The 22,858-nt window shown below is 44.8% G+C and overlaps 2 protein-coding genes and 1 non-coding gene across 3 annotated transcripts in view; 1 reads left to right on the plus strand and 2 right to left on the minus strand.

The window, feature by feature from the left end:
• Nucleotides 1-21,899, minus strand: part of RAB10 (RAB10, member RAS oncogene family) — a 98,900-nt gene extending 77,001 nt beyond the window's left edge. Inside the window, exon 1 of the mRNA XM_055252971.2 lies at nucleotides 19,629-21,899. Coding sequence (XP_055108946.1) covers nucleotides 19,629-19,755 — 127 coding nt within the window. The 5' untranslated portion in view covers nucleotides 19,756-21,899. The remainder of the gene's footprint in view (nucleotides 1-19,628) is intronic.
• Nucleotides 1-22,858, plus strand: part of ASXL2 (ASXL transcriptional regulator 2) — a 555,729-nt gene that overhangs the window by 229,779 nt on the left and 303,092 nt on the right. The window lies entirely within an intron of this gene.
• LOC129468781 (U6 spliceosomal RNA) lies at nucleotides 11,554-11,660 on the minus strand. The gene has a single exon (XR_008652841.1). It is a non-coding gene; the product is annotated as a U6 spliceosomal RNA (small nuclear RNA).

The raw sequence follows: 22,858 nt of genomic DNA on the forward strand, positions 1-22,858 counted from the left end.
AAACCCTGTCTCTACTAAAAATACAAAAAAAATTAGCTGGGCGTGGCGGTGGGCGCCTGTAATTCCAGCTACTTGGGAGGCTGAGGAAGGAAAATTGCTCGAACCCAGGAGGCAGAGGTTGCAGTGAGCCGAGATCACGCCATTGCACTTCACCCTGGGCGACAGAGCGAGACTCCAGCTCAAAAAAAACAGGAAAAAAAAAAAGAAAAGAAAAAAAAAAAAAAGAAAAAGAAGCCAGGTGTGGTGGCTCACACCTGTAATCCCAGCACGTTGGGAGACTGAGGCAGGCGGATCACGAGGTCAGGAGTTCTAGACCAGCCTGGTCAACACGATGAAACCCTGTCTCTACTAAAAATACAAAAATTAGCTGGGCGTAGTGGCACACGCCCGTAATCCCAGCTACTCAGGAGGCTGAGGCAGAAGAATCGCTTGAACCCGGGAGGCAGAGGTTGCAGTGAGCCGAGACTGTGCCATTGTACTCTAGCGTGGGTGACAAAGAGTGACTCCGTCTCAAAAAAATAAAAAAAAAAAAGAAATATACACGTGTCCATTAATAGCTAATTTAAGGAAAGCAAAAGCATTTATGTAAGACTAAGAATATACAAAGAGGTAGGTAAACAATACTCCCTCCCACTTTGTAAGCACAAATATTTACCAGGTTTCAAACCAGCAAAAAATCAAGAATGATAACTTATTATTCAATGCCAAGTGCTATGATATATAGGACCCACTGAAATCCTCTAATAGATTATGAATTTGCTGAATCACTTGCTGTTCAGTATTCTATAAAATAGTATCCATCAAGAGCATAAGATTGAAATTTAAGACTACAGTTCTACTTTATTCAAAAAGCAAAAATACTCCATTTCCCCCCAAGTAAATCAGCTAAGAATTACACATCTAAATTAAAGCTGTCTCCCTTAAATGTCACTGATCTGGATAGTGGTGGAACTACTTGGATTCAATACATTCCATTATCCTAAATAACAAAAATCTCATTATTTTGAAGGAGGACTGGATATTTACAAAAACAATAGCAAAATATCATTCACCCCAACTCTACTACACGTTACGAGTTTTAAAAAAGTGGAGTCAAAAATCATTTGAAGTCAAAAATTACCTCAACCTCCAGTTGAGATAGCAGAGAGATCTTTCTAACCCCTTCTCTCCAAAGTCACACCAACATAGAGAAAACAAGAAATATAAACTTTTCCTCCATTTCAATGAATAGACATTGCAACTGTAACCACAGTAGATGAAAACAAGCTTATGACTTCAAGGCCCACTGAAGACATCAAAGAGGAACAAGTCAATTCATTTGGGAGGGTTTAGCAGTAACAGATATCAGACACCAAGGCAGAAGGTGAGGGCTGTATATAAGGACACCCCAACACACAGCTTCCATCTCACATACCAATATTGTCATCCCTCAAGACCAAGTAGGCGTCTAAAGGCTCATTCTCTAGAAAATCTGCAACAGATACACTCAGGAACACCAGGTTAAATGGAGTATGGGAATGAGACTACAGATAGGAGATGTGAAAAAATAAGATTAAATACAAATGTGTACAATGAAACTAAAGTTAACCCTACACCTGCCCACCCAAGTTCCTTTAGCTGCTCAGATTCAAGAAAGCAGGCAGTCAAGCTTACATTAGAGGCAGGTGATCTGAGTCTTTCTCTCCAGAAACAAGACCAACAGACATTAATGCTTGGAATCTCTCTCAGTGAAAAAAAAAAAAAAAAAAAAAAAATAGGCTCACGGTTCCATCATCTTGTAGCAGAGCCCACCAGTGAAAAGCCCTGCCCATGTTTACAGACCTTGAAAACATCTTTTCTTTGAGAATACGTCTCACTCTGTTGCCCAGGCTGGAGAACAGTGGCGTGATCATAGGTCTCTACAGCCTCAACCTCCCAGGCTCAAGCAATCTACCTACGTCTGCCTCCCAAGTAGCTGGGACTACAGGCATCAACCACCATGATCAGCTACTTTTTTTTTTTTTTAATTTTTTGTAAAGACGGGGGTCTCCCTATGTTGCCTAGGCTGGTCTCAAACTCCTGGGCTCAAACAATCCTCCTGTCTCAGCCTCCCAAAGTGCTAGGATTACAGGCATAAGCCACCACGTCCTGCTGCAAACATCTTTTTAATGACTTTTTTTTGTTTTTTTGAGACTGTGTCTCGCTCTGTTGCCCAGACTGGAGTGCAGTGGTGCCATCTGGGCTCACTGCAACCTCCGCCTCCTGGGTTCAAGTGATTCTCCTGACTCAGCCTCCTGAGTAGCTGGGATTACAGGTGCGCGCCACCATGCCCGGCTAATTTTTGTATTTTTAGTAGAGACGGGGTTTCACCATGTTGGTCAGGCTGGTCTCAAACTCCTGACCTCCTGATCTGCCTGCCTCAGCCTCCCAAAGTGCTGAGATTACAGGCATAAGCCACCTCACCTGGCCTTAATGACTCTTTTTTTTTTTTTTTGAGACAGAGTCTCGCTTTGTCGCCCAGGCTAGAGTGCAGTGGTGCAATCTCGGTTCACTGCAACCTCTGCCTCCTGGCTTCAAGTGACTCTCCTGCCTCAGCCTCCTGAGTAGCTGGGACTATAGGCGCTTACCACCACGTCCGGCTAATTTTTTTTTTTTTTTTTTGTATTTTTAGTGGAAACGGTGTTTCACCATGTTGGTCAGGATGGTCTCGATCTCTTGACCTCGTGATCCGCCCACCCTGGCCTCCCAAAGTGCTGGGATTACAGGCGTGAGCCACTGCACCTGGCCTTTAAGGACTCATTCTTAACTATGAATGTGCAGCCTGAAACAATCATTTGAGGAAGGCTTCCAAAATAAAATATACAATAAAACAAGGGGGAGGGGGCAAAAAGGGAGAACCTGAAGGGAAGAGAAAGTAAGAAACAGAAGAAAACATCAAATAAGCTAACCTCCAAGAAGAGAAAATGGTATATTCAAAAAACAAGAATTTTAAAAAACAAATTTATGCCAGGCATGGTGGCTCACACTTAAAATCCCAGCACTTTGGGAGGCCAAGGTAGGAGGATCAATTGAGCCCAGGAGTTAAGTAAGACCAGCCTGGACAACATAGTGGGGCCCAGTCTCCACAAAAAATTTAAAAATTAACCAGATGCAGTGGCACATGCCTATAGTCCTAACTACTTAGGAGGCCGAGGTGGGAAGATCACTTGAGCCCGGGAGGTTGAGGCTGCAGAGAGCCCTGATCACGCCACTGCGCTCTAGCCTGGGAGACAGAGCAAGACTCTGTCTCTAAAAAGAAAAGTCAAACAAAAAAATTTAAGGACCAGGCACAAGGACTCACACCTGTAATCTCAGCACTTTGGGAGGCTGAGGTGGGACAATCACTTGAGCCCAGGAGACAAAATGAGACCCATGTATAGAAAAAAAAGAGAAAAAATTAGCCAGGTGTGGTGGTATGCACCTGTGGTCCCAACCACTCAGGAGGCTGAAGTGGGAGGATTGCTTGGGCCCAGGAGGTTGAGGCTGCAGTAAGGCAGCCAGGCCTTACAAACCTGGGTGACAGAGTGAAACCCTGTCTCCAAAAAAAAAAAAAAAAAAAATTTAAGGAATAGACAAGAAAAAACTACCAGAAATTAAAAATACGACAGCTGAAAACCTTCAATATAAAGGTAAAAAGATAAAGTCAAAGAAATCTCCCAGGCAGTAGAACAAATTAACAAAGTTGGAAGGACCTGGAAAGGCCCACCAAGTACCCACAACAACAGATTTATAAAAAAGACCCACCTACCAAGGTACATAATTATGAAATTTTTTATTAAGAATTTAAAAATTCAGAAATCTTCCAGAGATAAACTAGGCTACTATAAATAATTATCCTACAAATAAAGGATAAAGAATCAGAATGGTATCAGAACTGTCAGCAACTAGAAGACAATGGAGTAATGTTTTCAAAGTCCTAAGGGAAAACTGTTTTCAACCTAGAACTCTATGCCTTGTCAAACACTCAACTGAGTGAAAAGGGAAGAATTCAGACTTTGTCAAACATGGAAAGCCTCAAAAAATTTCCTTTACCATGTACCCTTTTAGCAAAAAGCTACGATAGGATGATATGCTCAAAGGCAGTAAACCAACAAAGAAAGGTATTGCAAAAAAACAGGGTATCGCATACCGGAGAGATCCTTAGGAAATTCCCAAGGCATTAATTGTGCAACCAGGCATAATTAATAACCAGTCCATTATTGAAGCAGGACAGAGAAAATATGTAGTAGAGAGGTGCCCAGGAAAACAATAGAAACCAAAAGATTATTATCTGGTGGTTTGGCTATGTGGAAATTCATTCTGAGAGGTTGCTGCAGTACATAGGAAGATGCAGATTAATCAAATAAAGAGGAATTTTTAACTTCAGAACAAAGGAAATATAACAGGCTACTTAACTAAATGGAATATTTATACAGGCATAGTAATGTAACCACTGCATACCAATTTAACAAAGAACTGGAACAGAGAGTGGGATGAGATTATAAAAGGTTAAAATTCTCATCTAGGCCAGGCACAGTGGCTTATGCCTGTAATCCCAGGCTGAGGCAGGAGGATCACCTGAGGTCAGAATTTCGAAACCAGCCTGGCCAACATGGTGAAACCCCATCTCTACTAAAAATATAAAAATTAGCCAGGCGTGGTGGTGCGTGCCTGTAATCCCAGCTACTTGGGAGGCTGAGGCAGGAGAATCGCTTGAACCCAGAAGGTGGAGGTTGCAGTGAGCAGAGATTGTGCCACTGCGCTCCAGTCTGGGCAACAAGAGCTAAATCCATCTCAAAAAAAAAAAAGAGGGAAAAAAAACTTTCAGAAAGCGCAGTGTAAATTACGGCAAGAGTCAACCACTAAGTCAATTTTCATTCCTGTCGGGTCATACAGAATCTCTGAAATCTTGAGAATACCTACATCATCTGATTAACTATATGAAATTAGGTGAGGGGGAAAGGCCTTCATATTAAATAAATGGTACGGGAGCAATCAGACATCCCTTCCACAAGCAAAAAAAAAAAAAAAAAAAGTCGACCTCAATCTAAACCCCCACCATATACAAAAATAACTCAAAATAGGGTCACATGTAAAATATAAAACTATAAAACTTTTAGGAAAACACAAAAGAAAATATTTGGGATCTATGATGGACGGAGTTCCTAAATACCAAAAGCATGATCCACAAAAAGTGAGCAAAGTCCAAAAGCATGATTTATAAATTGGACCGCATCAAAGTTCCAAATGTTTGCCCTGTGAAAGCCCATGTGAAGAGGATGAAAAGACAAGCTACAGACTGGAAGAAAATATCTGTAAACCACACACATATCCAACAAAGGACTAGAATTTTATTTTATTTTATTGAGATAGAGTCTCACTGTCGCCCAGGCTGGAGTGATCACAGCTCACTGCAGCCTCAACCTCCCTGGCCTCAGCTGATCCTCCCATCTCAGTCTCTCAGGTAGCTGGGACTACAGGTGCACACCACCACATCCAGATAATTTTTTTCTTTTTTGTAGAGATAGGATTTCGCCATGTTGCCCAAGCTAGTCTCAAGCAACTCACCCATCTAAGCCTCCCAAAGTGCTGGGATTACAGGCATGAGCCACTGCACCTGGTCCAAACTAGAATTTTAAATGTACGAAGAACTCTCAAAACTCAACAGTTAAAAAACAATCCAATTAGAAAATCGGCAACCACATGAACAGACATTTTTCCAAAGATGGCAAATAAGCACATAAAAGGACTTTTCAACACCTTTGGCAATCAGGAAAATGCAAATTAAAAACCACAATGACATTATCACTACACACTTATCAGAATGACTAAAGTACAAAATAGTATGATAACGTTATCAAATGCTGGTGAGGATGAAGAGAAAGTGCACTCATACACTGCTGAGGATGGGAGTGTAAAATGGTATAGCCATTCTGGAAACAGTCTGGCAGTTTCTTTTAAACGAAACATGCAATTACTATGTGACCCAACAATTGCAGTTTTGGGTGTTTATTCCAAAGAAAAGCAAATTTATGATCACACAACTTGTACACAAAATATTCCTAGCAGCTTTATTCATATTAGCTAAAAACTGGAATCAGCCCAGATGTTGGTCAATGGGTGAAGATTAAACAAACTGTGGTACATACCATGAAGTATACCACTCAACAATTAAAAAAAAAAAAAACACAACAAGAAAAAAAAAAAAACTAATGGGCCCGGTACGGTGGCTCACGCCTGTAATCCCAACACTTTGGGAGGCCAAGGCCAAGGCCGGCAGATCACCTGAGGTCAGGAGTTCAAGATCAGTCTGGTCAACACGGTGAAACCTCGTCTCCACTAAAAATACAAAAAAATTAGCTGGGTGTGGTGGTGCATGCCTGTAGTCCCAGCTACTTGGGAGGCTGTGGCAGGAGAATCGTTTGAACGCAGGAGGCAGAAGTTGCAGTGAGCCAAGATTGTACCACTGCACTCCAGCCTGGGCAACAAACAACAAAAAAAATAAATAAAACAGGCCAGGCATGGTGGCTCACGCCTGTAATCCCAACACTTTGGGAGGCCAAGGCAGGCGAGGCAGATCACTTGAGGTCAGGAGTTCAAGACCAGCCCGGCCAATGTAGTGAAACCCCATCTCTACTAAAAATACAAAAATTAGCTGGGCATGGTGGTGGGCGCCTGTAATCCCAGCTACTCAGGAGGCTGAGGCAAGGAGAATCACTTGAACCTGAGAGGCAGAGGTTGCAGTGAGCCGAGATTGTGCCATTGCACTCCAGCCTAGGCGACAGAGCAAGACTGTCTCAAAAAAAAAAAACAAAAAACAAACAAAAAAATGATACACACAACTTGGATTAATCTCCAGGGAATTATGCTGAGTTGGGGGGTGGGGGGGAGCCAATCCCAAAAGGTTACATTCTATATGATTCCATTTATACAACATTTGTAAAATGACAAAATTTTAGAAATGAAGGACAGTTTCAGTTACCAAGGTTTGGAGTGTAGAAATATCGGGAGGCTATAATTACAAAAGAACATGAAGGGTCCTTGTTCCTTGGAACTGTTGTATATTGACTACGGTGGTGGATACATGGACCTACATGAGTGACAAAATTGTACCAAATTTAATATACACACAAATGAATAAAAATAAAACTGGGGAATTTTAATAAGGCTGGTGTACTACACCAGATGTCAACATCGTGGTTGTGATGTTACAAAAGTTTCCCAAAACTGCTACCATTGGGGGAAACTGGGCAAAGTATACAAGAGATCCCTTTGTATTATCTTTTACAACCGCATGAGAAATTACAATTATCTTAATAAAAATTTCAACTTAAAAAAGTCTGTACAGAAGCATTGCTAATTATATGAAAGAAACAAATCAACACTGTCCTTCGTTCTGATTTTGATATGATGTACTTTTTGGGTCTCCAGAATAATGGTTTTTCCATTTTCTAATGTTTTACAACTTTGGAAGCTCTGTTTCTGGGTCATATTTGAAACACAGCATTCTAGGCCAGGCGTGGTGGCTCCCACCTATAAATCCCAGCACTCTGGGAGGCTGAGGCAGGAGTACTGATTGAGCCAAGGAGTTCGAAACCAGCCTGGGTAACATGGCGAGACCCCGTCTCTATTAATTTTTTTTAATCAATAGTAAATAATAAATAATAAAAAAAGAAATGTAGCATTCCATCAATAGTTGCTGTTTTCCTCAAAAATACTATTTTTCAGCTCTGGAAAGAAGAATAAACATCAAGCAATCACTTATGCTTGCAACCCAAAATACACTGCACTGTCTTCAAATAAAAACGTTTTTCTCATTTCAGATTTCCCTTAAGACTGAGTTTTCTTCACTAAAATTTCATTCTAATCAATTTTTCAAATTCCTTTTCTTTTTTTTCTTTGAGACGGAGTTTCACTCTTGTTGCCTAGGCTGGAGTGCAATGACGTGATCTCGGCTCACCACAACCTCTGCCTCCTAGATTCAAGCGATTCTCCTGCCTCAGACTCCCGAGTAGCTGGGACTACATGCATGCGCCACCAGGCCCACCAGGCAAATTTTTGTATTTTTAGTAGAAACGAGGTTTCTCCACGTTGGTCAGGCTGGTCTCAAACTCCTGACCTCAGGTGATCCGCCGGCCTTGACCTCCCAAAGTGCTGGGATTACAGGCGTGAGCCACCGCACCGGTCCTCAAATTCCTTTTCTTATAATCCAAATTTAATGAACTAATTTCATAAACCCTCAATTATTCATCTATTTGAAGGATCCATCTCTGTGACCTTTACAAGACTTTTAGTCTTCTGGGTTCAGATAATGTCCTGTTAACCTCAACATCCTTTGTAACTCCTTTAAACTCTTTTTTTATATATAAAATAAAGTTTTAAAAAGCTGGCTTTGGTGGCTTTAGAGGCTGAGGCAGGAAGACTGCTTGAGCCCAGGAATTTGATCTTGAGTCCAGGAATTTGATTACTGCTTGAGCCCTGGGCAACACAGCAAGACCCTGTCTCTACAAAAATAAAATAAAATAAAAATGAAACTCCTCCTTTATGACTTAACCATCTCAATAAAAAGTTTTCCCAGGCAAATCTCTTCGGCTAATTATACAATTTATATTTTTTGCTAAATAATGGTCTCTTACTTGTAAATCAACACTCAACAAGCTCCTACTCCTCTGTTCTTCACAACTGCTACCACAGCTCTGCCTGGGCAACCTTCTACCGTTAAAAGTTGAAAGAGATTGCCAGTATTTCTCCTATTGGCCTCTCCCTTTTGCAAACAAAACAAGAATACCAGTATTTCATTTGCCGGGCTTGTGCATCATTATACACCACAATTCTTGAAAAGAAAATAATTATCCCTAACATCATCGGCTCTTCTCTATTACGCTCTAAGTTGGCAAACGACAAGTAACTCGAACAAAATCCTTGATATTTTATTCTAAGACTTGTTACTTACCTATTCCTGCCCCTCCAAAAAAAAACAAAAACAAAACCACAGCAACTCTACTCTACTTTTCAAATTGAAATTGATGAGCAGGAAAACTATCATTGATTTTTTTAAACACAACAATGAAATTCTCAGAATGAGCAATGTGGCTATGAATAAGATTGGCTGTGGATTCTAATAAAAACTCCTGGCCGGGCGCAATGGCTCACACCTGTAATCCCAGCACTGTGGGAGGCCGAGGCGGGTGGATCACCTGAGGTCAGGAGTTTGAGACCAGCCTGGTCAACAGGGCGAAACCCCCGTCTCTGCTAAAAATACAAAATTTAGCCGGGCATGGTGGCTCAGGCCTGTAATCCCAGCTGCTCAGGAGGCTGAGGCAGGAGAATCATTTGAACCCAGGAGGTGGAGGCTGCAGTGAGCCGAGATCAGGCAACTGCACTCCAGCTTCGGGAACAAAAGTGAAACTCTATCTCAAAAAAAAAAAAAAGAAAGAAAAAAGAAAAAGAAAACTAATTAGCCATGTGGCCTTTTGGCCTTCTGGAATTTACTTCACCTCACCGGTCTCAGTTTTCCCACTTTGAAAATTCATTTAAGGGTTCATTCCTGCACTAACATTCCACGATTCTAACATTCCAAGAAGGTCTATGTAAATACAGACAACAAAAAGACAAATCTGCCTTCAACATCTGAAAGTACAGACCAGTGCTATTAAAGCATGGGAAGGTACCATAAAGGATCCTCTTGATTCACAACTACTGGTTAACAGTAGCTAATACCTGGAACAGGAGGGGCTGTCTGTGATCAAATGCTCTTTTAGAGAGCTGGGTCAAGTGTTAGTTTTTTGGGTTTTGTTGAGCGGTGGGAAAAATATATCTAAAACATTTACCATTTAAACCATTTTCTAAAACATAATATTAAATTTGCCATCTTAACCATTTTTGATGTGTACAGTTCAGTGTTAACTGTATCACACCATTGTGCAACAGATCTCCAGAGCCTTCTTTTCATTTTGCAAAACTGTAATGCGTTGTTTTATACTCATTAAACACCTTCCTATTTCCCTCTTCCCCAGCCCCTGGTAATCACCATTATTTCTGTTTCTATGAATTTGACTTTAGATAGCCTCATATTCGCCGGGCGCGGTGGCTCACGCTTGTAATCCCAGCACTTTGGGAGGCCGAGGCGGGCGGATCACAAGTCAGGAGATCGAGACCACAGTGAAACCCCGTCTCTACTAAAAATACAAAAAAATTAGCCGGGCGTGGTGGCGGGCGCCTGTAGTCCCAGCTACTCGGAGAGGCTGAGGCAGGAGAATGGCGTGAACCCGGGAGGCGGAGCTTGCAGTGAGCCAAGATTGCGCCACTGCACTCCAGCCTGGGTGACAGAGCGAGACTCCGTCTCAAAAAAAAAAAAAAAAAAAAAAAAAAAAAAAAAAAAGATAGCCTCATATTCATATAAATGAAATCACATAGTATTTGTCTTTTCATGCATTTCAAACATTTTTAAGTGTACAATTCAGTGGCATTAAATTAGTTCACACTGTTATACAACCATCATCACTATTCCTCTCTGGAACTTTTCATTCTCCCAAACTAAAACTCTGTGATTATTAAGCAATAACTCCCCATTACTCTGTCCCCCAGGCCCTAGTAACCACTATTCCACTAATTTGTCTACGATAGGTACCTCACACATTATTTGTCCTTTTGTGTCCAACTCATTTTACTTAGTAATCTATTTTCAAGGCGCGTCCATGTGGTAGCATGTTAGAATTTCCCTCCCTTTTAAGGCTGAATAATATTCCATTCTATGTGTATACCACATTTTGTTTATCCATTCATCCACTGATGAACATGTGAGTTGTTTCCACCTTTCAGCTATCATGAATAATGCTGCTATGAATGCTGGTGCACAAATAGCTGTTTGAGTCTTTTTTGTTGTTCTTTGTTTTGAGACAGGGTCTTGCTCTGTCACCCAGGCTGGAGTACAGTGGCACGATTATCAGCTCACTGCAACCTCCGATTCCCGGGTTCAAGTGATCCTCTCACCTCGGCCTCCCAAGCAGCTGGTACTACAGGCATGCACCACCATGTACAGCTAATTTTGGGATGCTTCTTGGTAGAGACAGGATCTCACCATGTTGCCCAGGCTGGTCTTGAACTCCTGAGCCCAAGTGATCTGGCCTCCTAAAGTGCTGGGATTTACAGGCATGAGCCACCTTGCCTGGCCCTGTTTGAATCTTTGATTTAAATTATCCTGGATATAACTTCAAGTGAGATCACTAGATCATATGGTAATTTCATTTTTAATTTTTTGAGAAACCACCCTATTGTTTCTCACTGTGGCTGCACCATTTCACATTCCCACCAGCAATGCACCAAGGTTCCAATTTCTCTACAACCTCATCACTTGTTTTTGTCTTTTGTTGTTGTTATAACTATCCTAAATGGTCGCAAAATAACATCTCACTGTGGTTTTGATTTGCATTTCCCTAATTATTAGTGATCTATAGCTCACTATAGCTCACTATAGCTGAACATCTTTCCATATGTTTATTGGGCATCTGTTTATCTTCTTTGGAGACATACCTAGAGAGGTTTTTTTTTTAAATAGTAATTATGAAACACTTCACAAATTTGCGTGTCATCCTTGCACAGGGACCATACTAATCTTCTCCGTATCGTTCCAAGTTTAGTATATATGCTACTGAGACAAGCACTCTGGATGGTCTTTTGGGGTTTTTTTGTTTAAGATAGAATCTCACTCTGTCATCCAGGCTGGAGTGAGATGGTTCAATCATAGCTCACTGCAGCTTCAAACTCCTGGGCTCAAGTGATCCTCCCATCTCAGCCTCCTGGGTAGCTGGGACTACAGGTGTGCACCACCATACCCAGCTAATTTTTTATTTAAAAGCTTTTTTTTTGTAGAGACAGGGTCTCGCTAAGTTGCCCAGGCTGGTCTCGAACTCCTGAGCTCAAGCTATCCTCCAGCCTCAGCCTCCCAAAGTGTTGGAAATACAGGTGTGAGCCACAGCACCCAGCCTGATCAATCATTTCTTAAATGCAGGTTAGTGGAACCAACCTACTCTTCCAAAACTTAGCAAAATCATCCTGACAACAAAATGTATGTATTATACCTCTCTTAGGGACAAGAGCCTTTACCAACTTGATTTCTTACATGGAGCCCAGAGACTCCAATTCCCAATGAAAAATATTCCCTGTGAAAAAAGGAGTAAGTCGGCTGGGCGCGGTGGCTCACGCTTGTAATCCCAGCACTTTGGGAGGCCGAGGCGGGCGGATCACGAGGTCAGCAGATCGAGACCACGGTGAAACCCTGTCTCTACTAAAACTACAAAAAAATTAGCCGGGCGTGTTGGCGGGCGCCTGTAGTCCCAGCTACTCGGAGAGGCTGAGGCAGGAGAATGGCGTGAACCCGGGAGGCGGAGCTTGCAGTGAGCCGAGATTGCGCCACTGCACTCCAGCCTGGGCGACAGCGAGACTCCGTCTCAAAAAAAAAAAAAAAAGAAAAGAAAAAAGGAGTAAGCCTAGTGGTGGAGAAAGGATTAATGACACCAAAAGGTAGCACATCCAGTATAGAAGCAGCCCACTAAAAGCTTGTGCTTTGGGGACAAGTCCATGTAATTCCCACATCACTAATAAGTAATGCATTCCTGAGCTCATACTACCAAGATGGTTATGGTCAAATCAACCACTGAAATCTTCTCATCCAAAAGCAGTAACTCTCTTAAGACTAATTTTTCAAACAACCTTTCAATTTCTTTTTCTTTTCTTTTTTTTTTGAGACAGAGTTTTGCTCTTGTTGCCCAGGGTGGATTACAATGGCACAATCTTGGCTCACCGCAACCTCCACCTCCCTGGTTCAAGCGATTCTCCTGCCTCAGCCTCTCGAGTAGCTGAGATTACAGGCATGCGCCACCACGCCCAGCTAATTTTGTATTTTTGGTAGAGACAGGGTTTCACCATGTTGGCCAGGCTGGTCTCGAACTCTGACTTTAGGTGATCTGCCCGCCTCGGCCTCCCAAAGTGCTAGGATTACAGGTGTGAGCCACTGTACCCAGCCCCAACCTTTCAATTTCTAAGAGCAGTCTTGCCCTATTAAGCCAAACAGCTAACCAGCTAACATTCTTTTTTTTTTTTTTTTTGAGTCAGAGTCTCACTCTTGTCGCCCAGGCTGGAGTGCAGTGGCAAGAGCTCGGCTCACTGCAACCTCCACCTCCCGGGTTTAAGCAATTCTCCTGCCTCAGAGCCTCCCAAGCAGCTGGGGCAACAGGCACACACCACCACGCCTGTCTAATTTTTGTATTTTTAGTAGAGGAGGGGTTTCACCATGTTGGCCAGGCTGGTCTCGAACTCCTGACCTCTGGTGATCCACCTGCATCGGCCGCCCAAAGTGCTGGGATTATAGGCATGAGCCACTGCGCCTGGCCACAGCTAATATTTGTTAAGTCCGATCCCAATCTCCTTCATATAATGATCAGAAAGTAGGTAAAAAGGAAAAAAAAATTTTTTTTTTTTTTTTGTGAGACAGAGTCTCACTGTTGCCCAGGCTGGAGTGCAGTGGCATGATCTCGGTTCACTGCAAGCTCCGCCCCCCGGGGTTCACGCCATTCTCCTGCCTCAGCCTCCCGAGTAGCTGGGACTACAGGCGCCCACCACCTTGCCCGGCTAATTTTTTGTATTTTTAGTAGAGACGGGGTTTCACTGTGTTAGCCAGGATGGTCTCGATCTCCTGACCTCCTGATCTGCCTGCCTCGGCCTCCCAAAGTGCTGAGATTACAGGCGTGAGCCACCGCGCCCGGCCAAAAAGGAAAAATTTTAAATAAACTACCCCCAATTCATATTAAGAGGATCCTGATTGTACCATCTGTCTGCCTACCTGCCTGCCTTCATTCATTATTTATGGTGCACCCATTAAGTGCAGGTACTCTTCCAGGTGTTTAGCACACGAGGAAAAAAAAAAAGACTAAGATTTCTGCCCTTGTGCAACTTATATTCTGGTGCCCTTGGATTTGTTTTGAGATTGGTTGAGTGTAACATACCAGTAATTTGTTTTTTGCAGTAGTCTCCAATAAATCTGACCATAAATATAATACATAATTTCTAATATGGATGTATGAGAACTGAAAATATATAGAAACATTCAAATACAGTAGTCTTTGTGAATACCATCCTATAAATCTATAAAAATTATTTCTTCAAAAAACTAATAGCCAATAAGAAACTTAAAATGACTGCACCTGAAATAATGAGGGCCTGCCTTATTTTGGCAGTCAGGTCCTTCTGAATACCTGCAAGATAACTACTTCTATACAAACCTCTGGATGTTTTCTGTTTTTGTTTTATCACACACAGTCTCACTCCGTCACCCAGGCTGGAGTGCAGTGGTGTGATCCAAGCTCACTGCACCCTTGAACTCCTGGACTCAAGTGATCCTCCCACCTCAGCCTCCCCTGTAGCTAGAACTACAGGAACATGCCACCATGTCCTGCTAATTTTTTGTTTTTGCAGAGATGGGGGTCTATGCTGCCCAGACTGGTCTCAAACTCCTGACCTCAAGTGAACTTCCCAACTCAGCCCCCAAAGTGCTGGGATTACAGGTTTGAGCCACCACGCCCAGTCCTCAGGATGTTTTAACAATCAAGTGACTACTCAAAAATTTCATTATCATTTATACTGCTGGGATTACAGGTGTGAGCCACTGAGCCTGCCCTCAACAATTTTTAAATCTCGATTACACAATAAAATAACATTCTAGATATGAGTTAAAATATATTATTAAAATTTACTTTTTAGGTCAAGTGTGGTGGCTCGCATCTGTAATCCCAGAACTTTGGGAGGCCGAGGTGGGTGGATCACCTGTGGTCAGGAGTTCTTCGCCAGCCTGGCCAACACGGCAAAACCGCATCTCTACTAAAAATATAAAAAAAAGTAGCTGGGCGTGGTAGTGGGTACCTGTAATCCCAGCTATTAGGGAGGCTGAGGCAGGAAGAATTGCTTGAATCTGGGAGGCGGAGACTGCAGTGAGCCCAGATCGCGCCACTACACTCCAGCCTGGGCAACAGAGTGATACTCCACCTCAAAAAAAAAATTTTTTTTTACTTTTTAAAATGTGACTATTTGGCCAGGTACAGTGGCTCATGCCTGTAATCCCAGGATTTTGGAAGGCCAAGGTGGGCAGATCACCTGAGGTCAGGAGTTCAAGACCAGCCTGGCCAACATGGTAAAACCCTGTCTCTACTAAAAAATTCAAAAATTAGTTGGGCATGGTGGCACACACCTATAATCCCAGCTACTTGGGAGGCTGAGGCAGTAGAATTGCTTGAACCTAGGAGGCGGAGGTTGCAGTGAGCCAAGACTGCATGACTGCACTCCAGTCTGGGCAACAGAACAAGACTCCATATCTTAAAAAAAAAAAAAAAAAGTCGCTATTAAAAGTAATATACGTGACTCACATTATTTCTTTTGAACGACACTGGCTAAACGCAATGGCAGACTTTTTTTTTTTTTTTTTTGAGACGGAGTCTCGCTCTGTTGCCCAGGCTGAAGTGCAGTGGCACGATCTCGGCTCACTGCAAGCTCCGCCACCTCCGGGGTTCATGCCATTCCCCTGCCTCAGCCTCCCGAGCAGCTGGGACTATAGGCGCCCACCACCACGACTGGATAATTTTTTGTATTTTTAGGAGAGACGAAGTTTCACCACGTTAGGCAGGATGGTCTCGATCTCCTGAACTCATGATCCGCCCACCTCAGCCTCCCAAAGTGCTGGGATTATGGGCGTGAGCCACCAAGCCCGGCCCAATGGTATTTTAAACCTGTGCACACAGCTAATACATGAATGTGTTCAAGCTGTACTCAGAATCATTTATTTTCTCAACTTACACTATTCAACATCATATATATGAAACCATTTTTATCTGAAAGTATGAAAATGTCAGAGTCTAGGCTGGGCGCGGTGGCTCATGCCTGTAATCCCAGCACTTTGGGAGGCTGAGGCAGGTGGATCACCTGAGGTCAGGAGTTCAAGAGCAGCCTGACCAACATGATGAAACACCATCTCTACTAAAAATACTAAATTGGCCAGGCGTGGTGGTGTGCACCTGTAATCCCAGCTACTCAGGAGGCTGAGGCAGGAGAATCGCTTGAACCTGGGAGGCAGAGGTTGCAGTGAGCAGAGACTGCGCCACTACACACTAGCCTGAGCAACAAAAGCAAAACTCCATCTCAAAAAAAAAAAAAAATAAGGAGGGCAGGCGTGGTGGCTCCCGCCTGTAATCCCAGCACTTTGGGAGGCTGAGGCAGGCAGATTACCTGAGGTCAGGAGTTCGAGATCAGCCTGGCCAACATGGTGAAACCCTGTCTCTACTAAAAATACAAAATTAGCCAGGTGTGGTGGCATATGTCTGTAATCCCAGCTACTTGGGAGGCTGAGGTTGCAGTGAGCCGAGATCAACCCATTGCACTCCAGCCTGGGCAAAAAGAGCGAAACTTCGTCTCAAAAAAAAAAAAAAAAAAAAAAATTGTTTAGTGGAGCACCAAGAAATACTTGGGTACCACGGTGTACAGGATGTTCAATCCATAAAATAACATGTTCTGCCACACCTCCACAGCATTAGAGTCACATATTCTATATATAGCTAATATGCACCGTGCTCCTACAAAGTGCCTGGCCCTGGCACCATGTGAAGTGCTTTACTCTCACTAACCCCTAAAATCCTCACAACTACCCTATGTGGTAGATACTATGATTGACACTTTTTTTTTGAGACAGAGTTTCACTCTTGTTGCCCAGGCTAGAGTGCAATGGCACGATCTCAGCTCACCACAACCTCCGTCTCCCAGGTTCAAGCGACTCTCCTGCCTCAGCCTCCTGAGTAACTGGGATTACAAGCATGCGCCACCACGCCCAGATAATTTTTGTATTTTTAGTAGAGACGGGGTTTCTCCATGTTGATCAGGCTGGTCTTGAACTTCCGATCTCAGGTGATCTGCCTGCCTCGGCCTCCCAAAGAGCTGGGATTACAGGCGTGAGCCACCGTGCCCAGCCTTAACACTTTTAAAGAGCCTGAAGCCAACAGAGGTTAAGTAATCTGCCAAAGTTGCACAGCTCGTAACCTGTGGAAACAAGATTCCAACCCAGCAGACTTGATCCAAAATCATCACATCTTCCCAAGTAAAAGGACTACAAAAAGATTATACCATTATCTTACAGGATTGAATTTTACTTGGGGGCATGCATCCTTTACAAAAAGATTGGAGAAGACAGAGTTAATGTTTTGCTTCCTACTCTCCACACTGTTCATAAAGATAGGTTAAAGTTGACCACACAGCCGGGCATGGTGGCTCACGCCTGTAATCCCAGCATTTTGGGAGGCTGGGACAGTGGATTGCTTGAGGTCAAGAGTTCAAGACCAGCCTGACCAATATGGTGAAACCCAGTCTCTACTAAAAATACAGAAATTAGCCAGGTGTGGTGGTGGGCACCTGTAATCTCAGCTACTCAGGAAGCTGAAGCAGAATTGCTTGAACCCCTGAGGCAGAGGATGCAGTGAGCCGAGATCACGCCACTGCACTCCAGCCTGGGCGACAGTGAGGCTCAGTCTCAAAATAAATAAATAAAGTTGACCACATGAATTAAATCCTCAACCTTACTACACATTTGTTCTACGCTCCCTTTTCCAGAAAGGCCCTATCCTACCCCTCTGACTCAATTCCTATTAGTCCTTCAGACTTCATGTATTTATTATTATTTTTTGAGACGGAGTCTCGCTTTGTTGCCCAGGCTGGAGTGCAGTGGCACAATCTCAGCTCACTGCAACCTCCGCCTCCCAGGTTCAAGCGATTCTCCTGCCTCGGCCTCCTGAGTAGCTGGGACTACAGGCGCCTGCCACTACACCCACCTAATTCTTGTATTTTTAGTAAAAACGGGGTTTCACCATATTGGCCAAGCTGGTCTTGAACTCCCGACCTTGGGATCCGCCCGCCAAGGCCTCCCAAAGTGCTGGCATTACAGGCATGAGCCACCGTGCCCGGCCCAGACTTCATTTTAGGTATCATCTCTATGTAAGCCTACTCAAACTCCTCACGATTTACACTAGCCACTCTTCCTCCCTATGCTTACTGTTGTAGCATCTTCCACACTATTGATTGACCTCACTGGAATGCTCCTCAAGGGGTCTGTTGTGTTCATCATTTATTCCCAGTGCCTAAGAACAGTGTCCAGCATTAGGTGCTCAATAAATATTTGCTGACCCATCTGATCACCTAACCCTAGCCAGCTACAGCTAAAAGTGGAGTGTTAAAAGCAAACAGTGCTAGGGAAGTGCTAGTGCTAAGTGCTAGTATTCTCTAACCCACAAGTTAGAGAACAAGCTCTAAGTTTCATGAAATTTATGACAGACCAAGAAAACAGTTATATACTCTGGAAATAAGGATTATGATAATTTGCCTCCCAAAAAAGGTAAGCAAAATAAAAATCTATTTAAAAATCACTTGTCCAATTTAATTTCAGTATAATTTCTTTTGTGAGAATGAAGCAGCTATTTGTCACAAAAGAAAACCCAAACCAAATATTTCAGTAACGCTATATAAACTGTTTCCAATCAGCTTAATTTTGACAATTCCCAGAGTTCAAAGACGACTGCAGTTGCTTTTTAAAATCGTCTCAATATAAAATTACATTTAAAAATGGGTTAAACTGCACCGCCACAATGCTGAGAGCCATATGTCTTTTAAGAAATTTATTGGGGAGCGGATGGGTTTCACAATTAATACAGCACAATTAGCGTCAATGCCACTTAAATTTTCTCACCAGATTCAAAAGGGACTTTCCTAGAGCCTTCCCTTTTCCTTTCCTAAACGGGAAATTCGATTAAAAAGGTCACTCTTCAGCTCTTACTTCCACACTAAGTAATTCTGAAACATGGTGAAAGTGCATTATAAGTCCATAGGGCTATGACTGGCAAAATAGTTTCCTGTAAATACTAGAGTCAAATAAAATGGAAAAGAGAACTTGACTTCACTCCGTTGGGTTTGAGGACAGAAACTGATCATCTCCCTCAGATTACTGCTTCTGTTGATGTCTCGAAAAGCACTGAGGCAAATATGCCAGAGTCCCACCCCAAGCGCGAAGAGCCTCTGATTGTTTGACACATCAGTGCATTAGTGAATGAGGGCAACTCACTTTTCCCTTCTAATTTACCTTAATTATTCTTCTCAGAAACCCTCAAGTTTACTCTAAGTTATGACCATATGGAATCTTCTCTTTGCCCCAAAGTATAAATTCAGGCCTTTCCCAAATAGCTAGTACTGCTTCAATCGCAACCACTGAAATAAACACCTTAAAAATATCACACATCTACTAATTCCACGCAAATGTGGAAAAAGCCAGTCCAGTCGCCTGAAGAAATAAGGTTCTGGAACATGGTTAAATGATGCATATTTTGTAACAGAAGGCACTGAGTATAGTGGGAGACTCGAAAGCCAAAGACCGGATGGAAATCATGGGAAGACCCCGCCCCAGTAAGCTCGCTGCCGATTCAAACTTGGATCTGTCGTTTGGAATCGGAATCACTGAAACAAAGGCGTATATTACGGGAAGCAAGATGTCTGGAGTAAAATAAACGGTATGCAGCTACCGAGACCGTACACCGTCCTCCCACAGGTCTTACCTATGGTGGAAATAAAGGTAGTATTGAAGGCATCATCCGAAAAACGAAAAAGGACGCAGGTCTTCCCCACTCCCGAATCCCCGATCAGGAGCAGCTTGAAAAGCAGGTCGTACGTCTTCTTCGCCATTGGGAGGAGCGGCTCGGGCTCTCGCCGCCGGCGGCCCCAAGGGATCGGTCCCTCTCACTACGGCCAACTCCTCACTCGGGCGTTCTCAGGCCGGAGGACCGGGGAAGCGTGGGAAAAAAGAAGGCTCGAGAGGGCGCGGGCGACCTACGAAACAGCTTCGAGGAAGCCCCGACAGTGGCGGCGTCCAGTGCCTCCGAGGGCGGCGACCGCGGCTCCGCAGCCTCTCCCAGCCGCTCCGCCCGGTTCCGGGGAGTCGGTCGGGACAAAATGGCCTCCCCTCCCCCCTCAGGGCTTCTCGGCCGGGACGCTCCCACGGGTGAGCAAGCCTGCTCTGCCGTCGAGGAGGCGCGGCGGGCGTAAGGACAGTCCCTCTCCCGAGCAGAAACTCCCTGCTAGCACGCGGCGAGTGCAGCGAAGAAGGACCCCCAAGTAGACGAGCTCAGTTACATAGCCCCAGGAAACCGAGCCGCCCCGGCCAGAGCCACCTTTTCCCCGTGCCCTCTCACGCCGGCGTGCGCGCTGCCTGAGACGCACGCAAGGACGTACGCCCGCCCTTCCCTCGCGCCCTAGCCTTGCGGTCCGCCTCTGCGCACGCGCACAAGAGGGCATGGGGGCGCGCCGAAGTGGCGAGTGGAATGCTCGGGTCTCCAAGCCTCAGTCTGAGGCTGGACCCAGAGGGGAGAAGGGAGGGGCGAGAAAGGGCGAGGCCGCGGGCGCGCTCCCTGTGGCCGCCTGATAGGGTGCGCGGCGTTACGAGCACGCCCCGCGGGAGCAGCTGCCTAGCGACTGCGCAGGCGCAACGCGCCCCCCCCCCCCGCCCACCGCCACCCGGGACACCCTTCCCGAGTCCGGCACCTCCTTCCCCTCCTGGGGTCTCCCGCTGGACTGCGCTGCGGTTTCTCTGCACAGCGCTTGTCGGGTGTGTTGAGCTGGAGGTCTTGGCGCAGCGACGGGCTTGGGTAGCCATGTGTTCCCGTGTAGGTGGAGCTCGTAAACGCGAGAAAAAGCCGCGCCCTAGGTCATTTAATAGCCTCTTTGCTAGAACGAGACGCCTCCCGGCGTGCCCCCTCTCCAGGGCCAGCCCTGACGGGGAAACATGATCGCTGCATCCGGATTGACTTCAAGAGCAAGAGTTTGAGATGGAAAAGCTGGCCACGCTGCTCGGGTTGGGATGATGTAATCCTCACAGCCTCTTCCTGGGCGAGGAGAGGAAGGTTGAGGAACACCTGGGCGCAGGAAGAACCTCCCCGCGAAATGGAAGGTTCTGTGCGGTGCTCAGAGAACCTGCTTCAGGCCTTTGCCGTCCTTTAGGAATCCGGGAGAACCCGAGAGCTCTCTGCAGAGGAGGTGGGGCCTCTGCCTGCCGCCAGAGTCGTACCACTGGGTTGAGAATTGAAAGGTGGTCAAGCCTACTCCCAGTCCGACACAGCCTGCTTCCTCGCATTTTCTTTTTCTTTTTTCTTTTTTTTTTTTTTTTTTTTTTTTGAGATGGAGTTTCGCTCTTGTTGCCCAGGCTAGAGTGCAATGACACAATCAATCTCGGCTCACTGCAACCTCCACTTCCTGGGTTCAAGTGATTCTCCTGCCTCAGCCTCCCAAGTAGCTGGGATTACAGGCATATGCTACCACGCCCGGCTAATTTTTTGTATTTAGTAGAGACGGGGTTTCACCCTGTTGGTCAGGCTGGTGTCGAACTCCTGACAAGTGACCCGCCCGACCCGGCCTCCCAGACTGCTGGGATTACAGGCGTTAGCCCCCGCGCCCGGCTTCTTTGCATTTGCTTTACCTTCTGTTCTCTCTCATCAGTCCTGTTTACGCCACCCTTTTTCTCTCCTACTCTTCTGTAGTTGCAATATTCATGCTGCTGACCTTCCATTCTCAGGGACATCCATCCCTCAAGCACACCTAGGTGTGATGGCACAGGAGTTGAACCTGGTGAGCTGGTTCAACCTGATAAAGTGGAAAACGCTGAAGTATGTGGAAAGCAAGAAACAGGGATAGAGAAGTAAAAACTACATTTTCACACACACCACCCCACGATCGCCAAATCACCAAAATGTGTATTTGATATGTAATTAAAGTTAGACTTTCGGGCAATTCCGTCTTACATTTCCGTCTTATGTTTCAGTCTTACATTTTTCCTTTCTTCCCAACCACCCCTAAAGCGTCCTTACCGAAGATACTTGTCTTCACTAATACAGCTTTCTCTTCAGTTGTTTTCTCCAATTGCTCCTAGTCGTGTCACTTAAACTTTTTTTTTTGAGACAGAGTCTCACTCTATCACCCATGCTGGAGTGCAGTGGCACAATCTCGGCTCACTGCAACGTCCGCCTTCCGGGTTGAAGTGATTCTCCTGCCTCAGCCTCCTTGGTAGCTGGGATTACAGGCTCGCACCACCACGCCTGGCTAATTTTTTTTTTTTTTCCCTTGAGACGGAGTCTCGCTGTCGCCCAGGCTGGAGTGCAGTGGTGCGATTTCGGCTCACTGCAGGCTCCGCCCCCGGGGGTTCACGCCATTCTCCTGCCTCAGCCTCCCGAGTAGCTGGGACTATAGGCGCCCGCCACCTCGCCTGGCTAATTTTTTGTATTTTTAGTAGAGACGCGGTTTCACCGTGTTAGCCAGGATGGTCTCGATCTCCTGACCTCGTGATCCGCCCGCCTCGGCCTCCCAAAGTGCAGGGATTACAGGCGTTAGCCACCGCGCCCGGCCCACACCTGGCTAATTTTTATATTTTTAGTAGTGATGGGGTTTCACCATGTTGGCCAGGCTGGTCTCGAACACCTGACCTCAGATGATCCACCCGCCTCAGCCTCCCAAACTGCTGGGATTACAGGTGAGAGCCACTGCGCGTGGCCTCACTTAAACCTTCTTATCCTCTATGAATCATTCCGACTCTAGTCGGGAATGCCTTATGATAATAACAATTCTAAAATAGACTTGCTATGCAAATCACAAAGTGAGTAGTGATGGTCAGTGCAGCACAGGTGTGTTATCAATTCAGAGTCAGAAGGAAAATCTTGTTACCTTGATTATTCCTTTCAAAATAAATTAGATTAACTCAAGCCCCAATGTTACAAAGTATTTTAAAAGTCTTGAAAGTTTT

Source organism: Symphalangus syndactylus, chromosome 18 (assembly GCF_028878055.3).
Source record: "Symphalangus syndactylus isolate Jambi chromosome 18, NHGRI_mSymSyn1-v2.1_pri, whole genome shotgun sequence".
Taxonomy (NCBI): Eukaryota; Metazoa; Chordata; class Mammalia; order Primates; family Hylobatidae; genus Symphalangus; species Symphalangus syndactylus.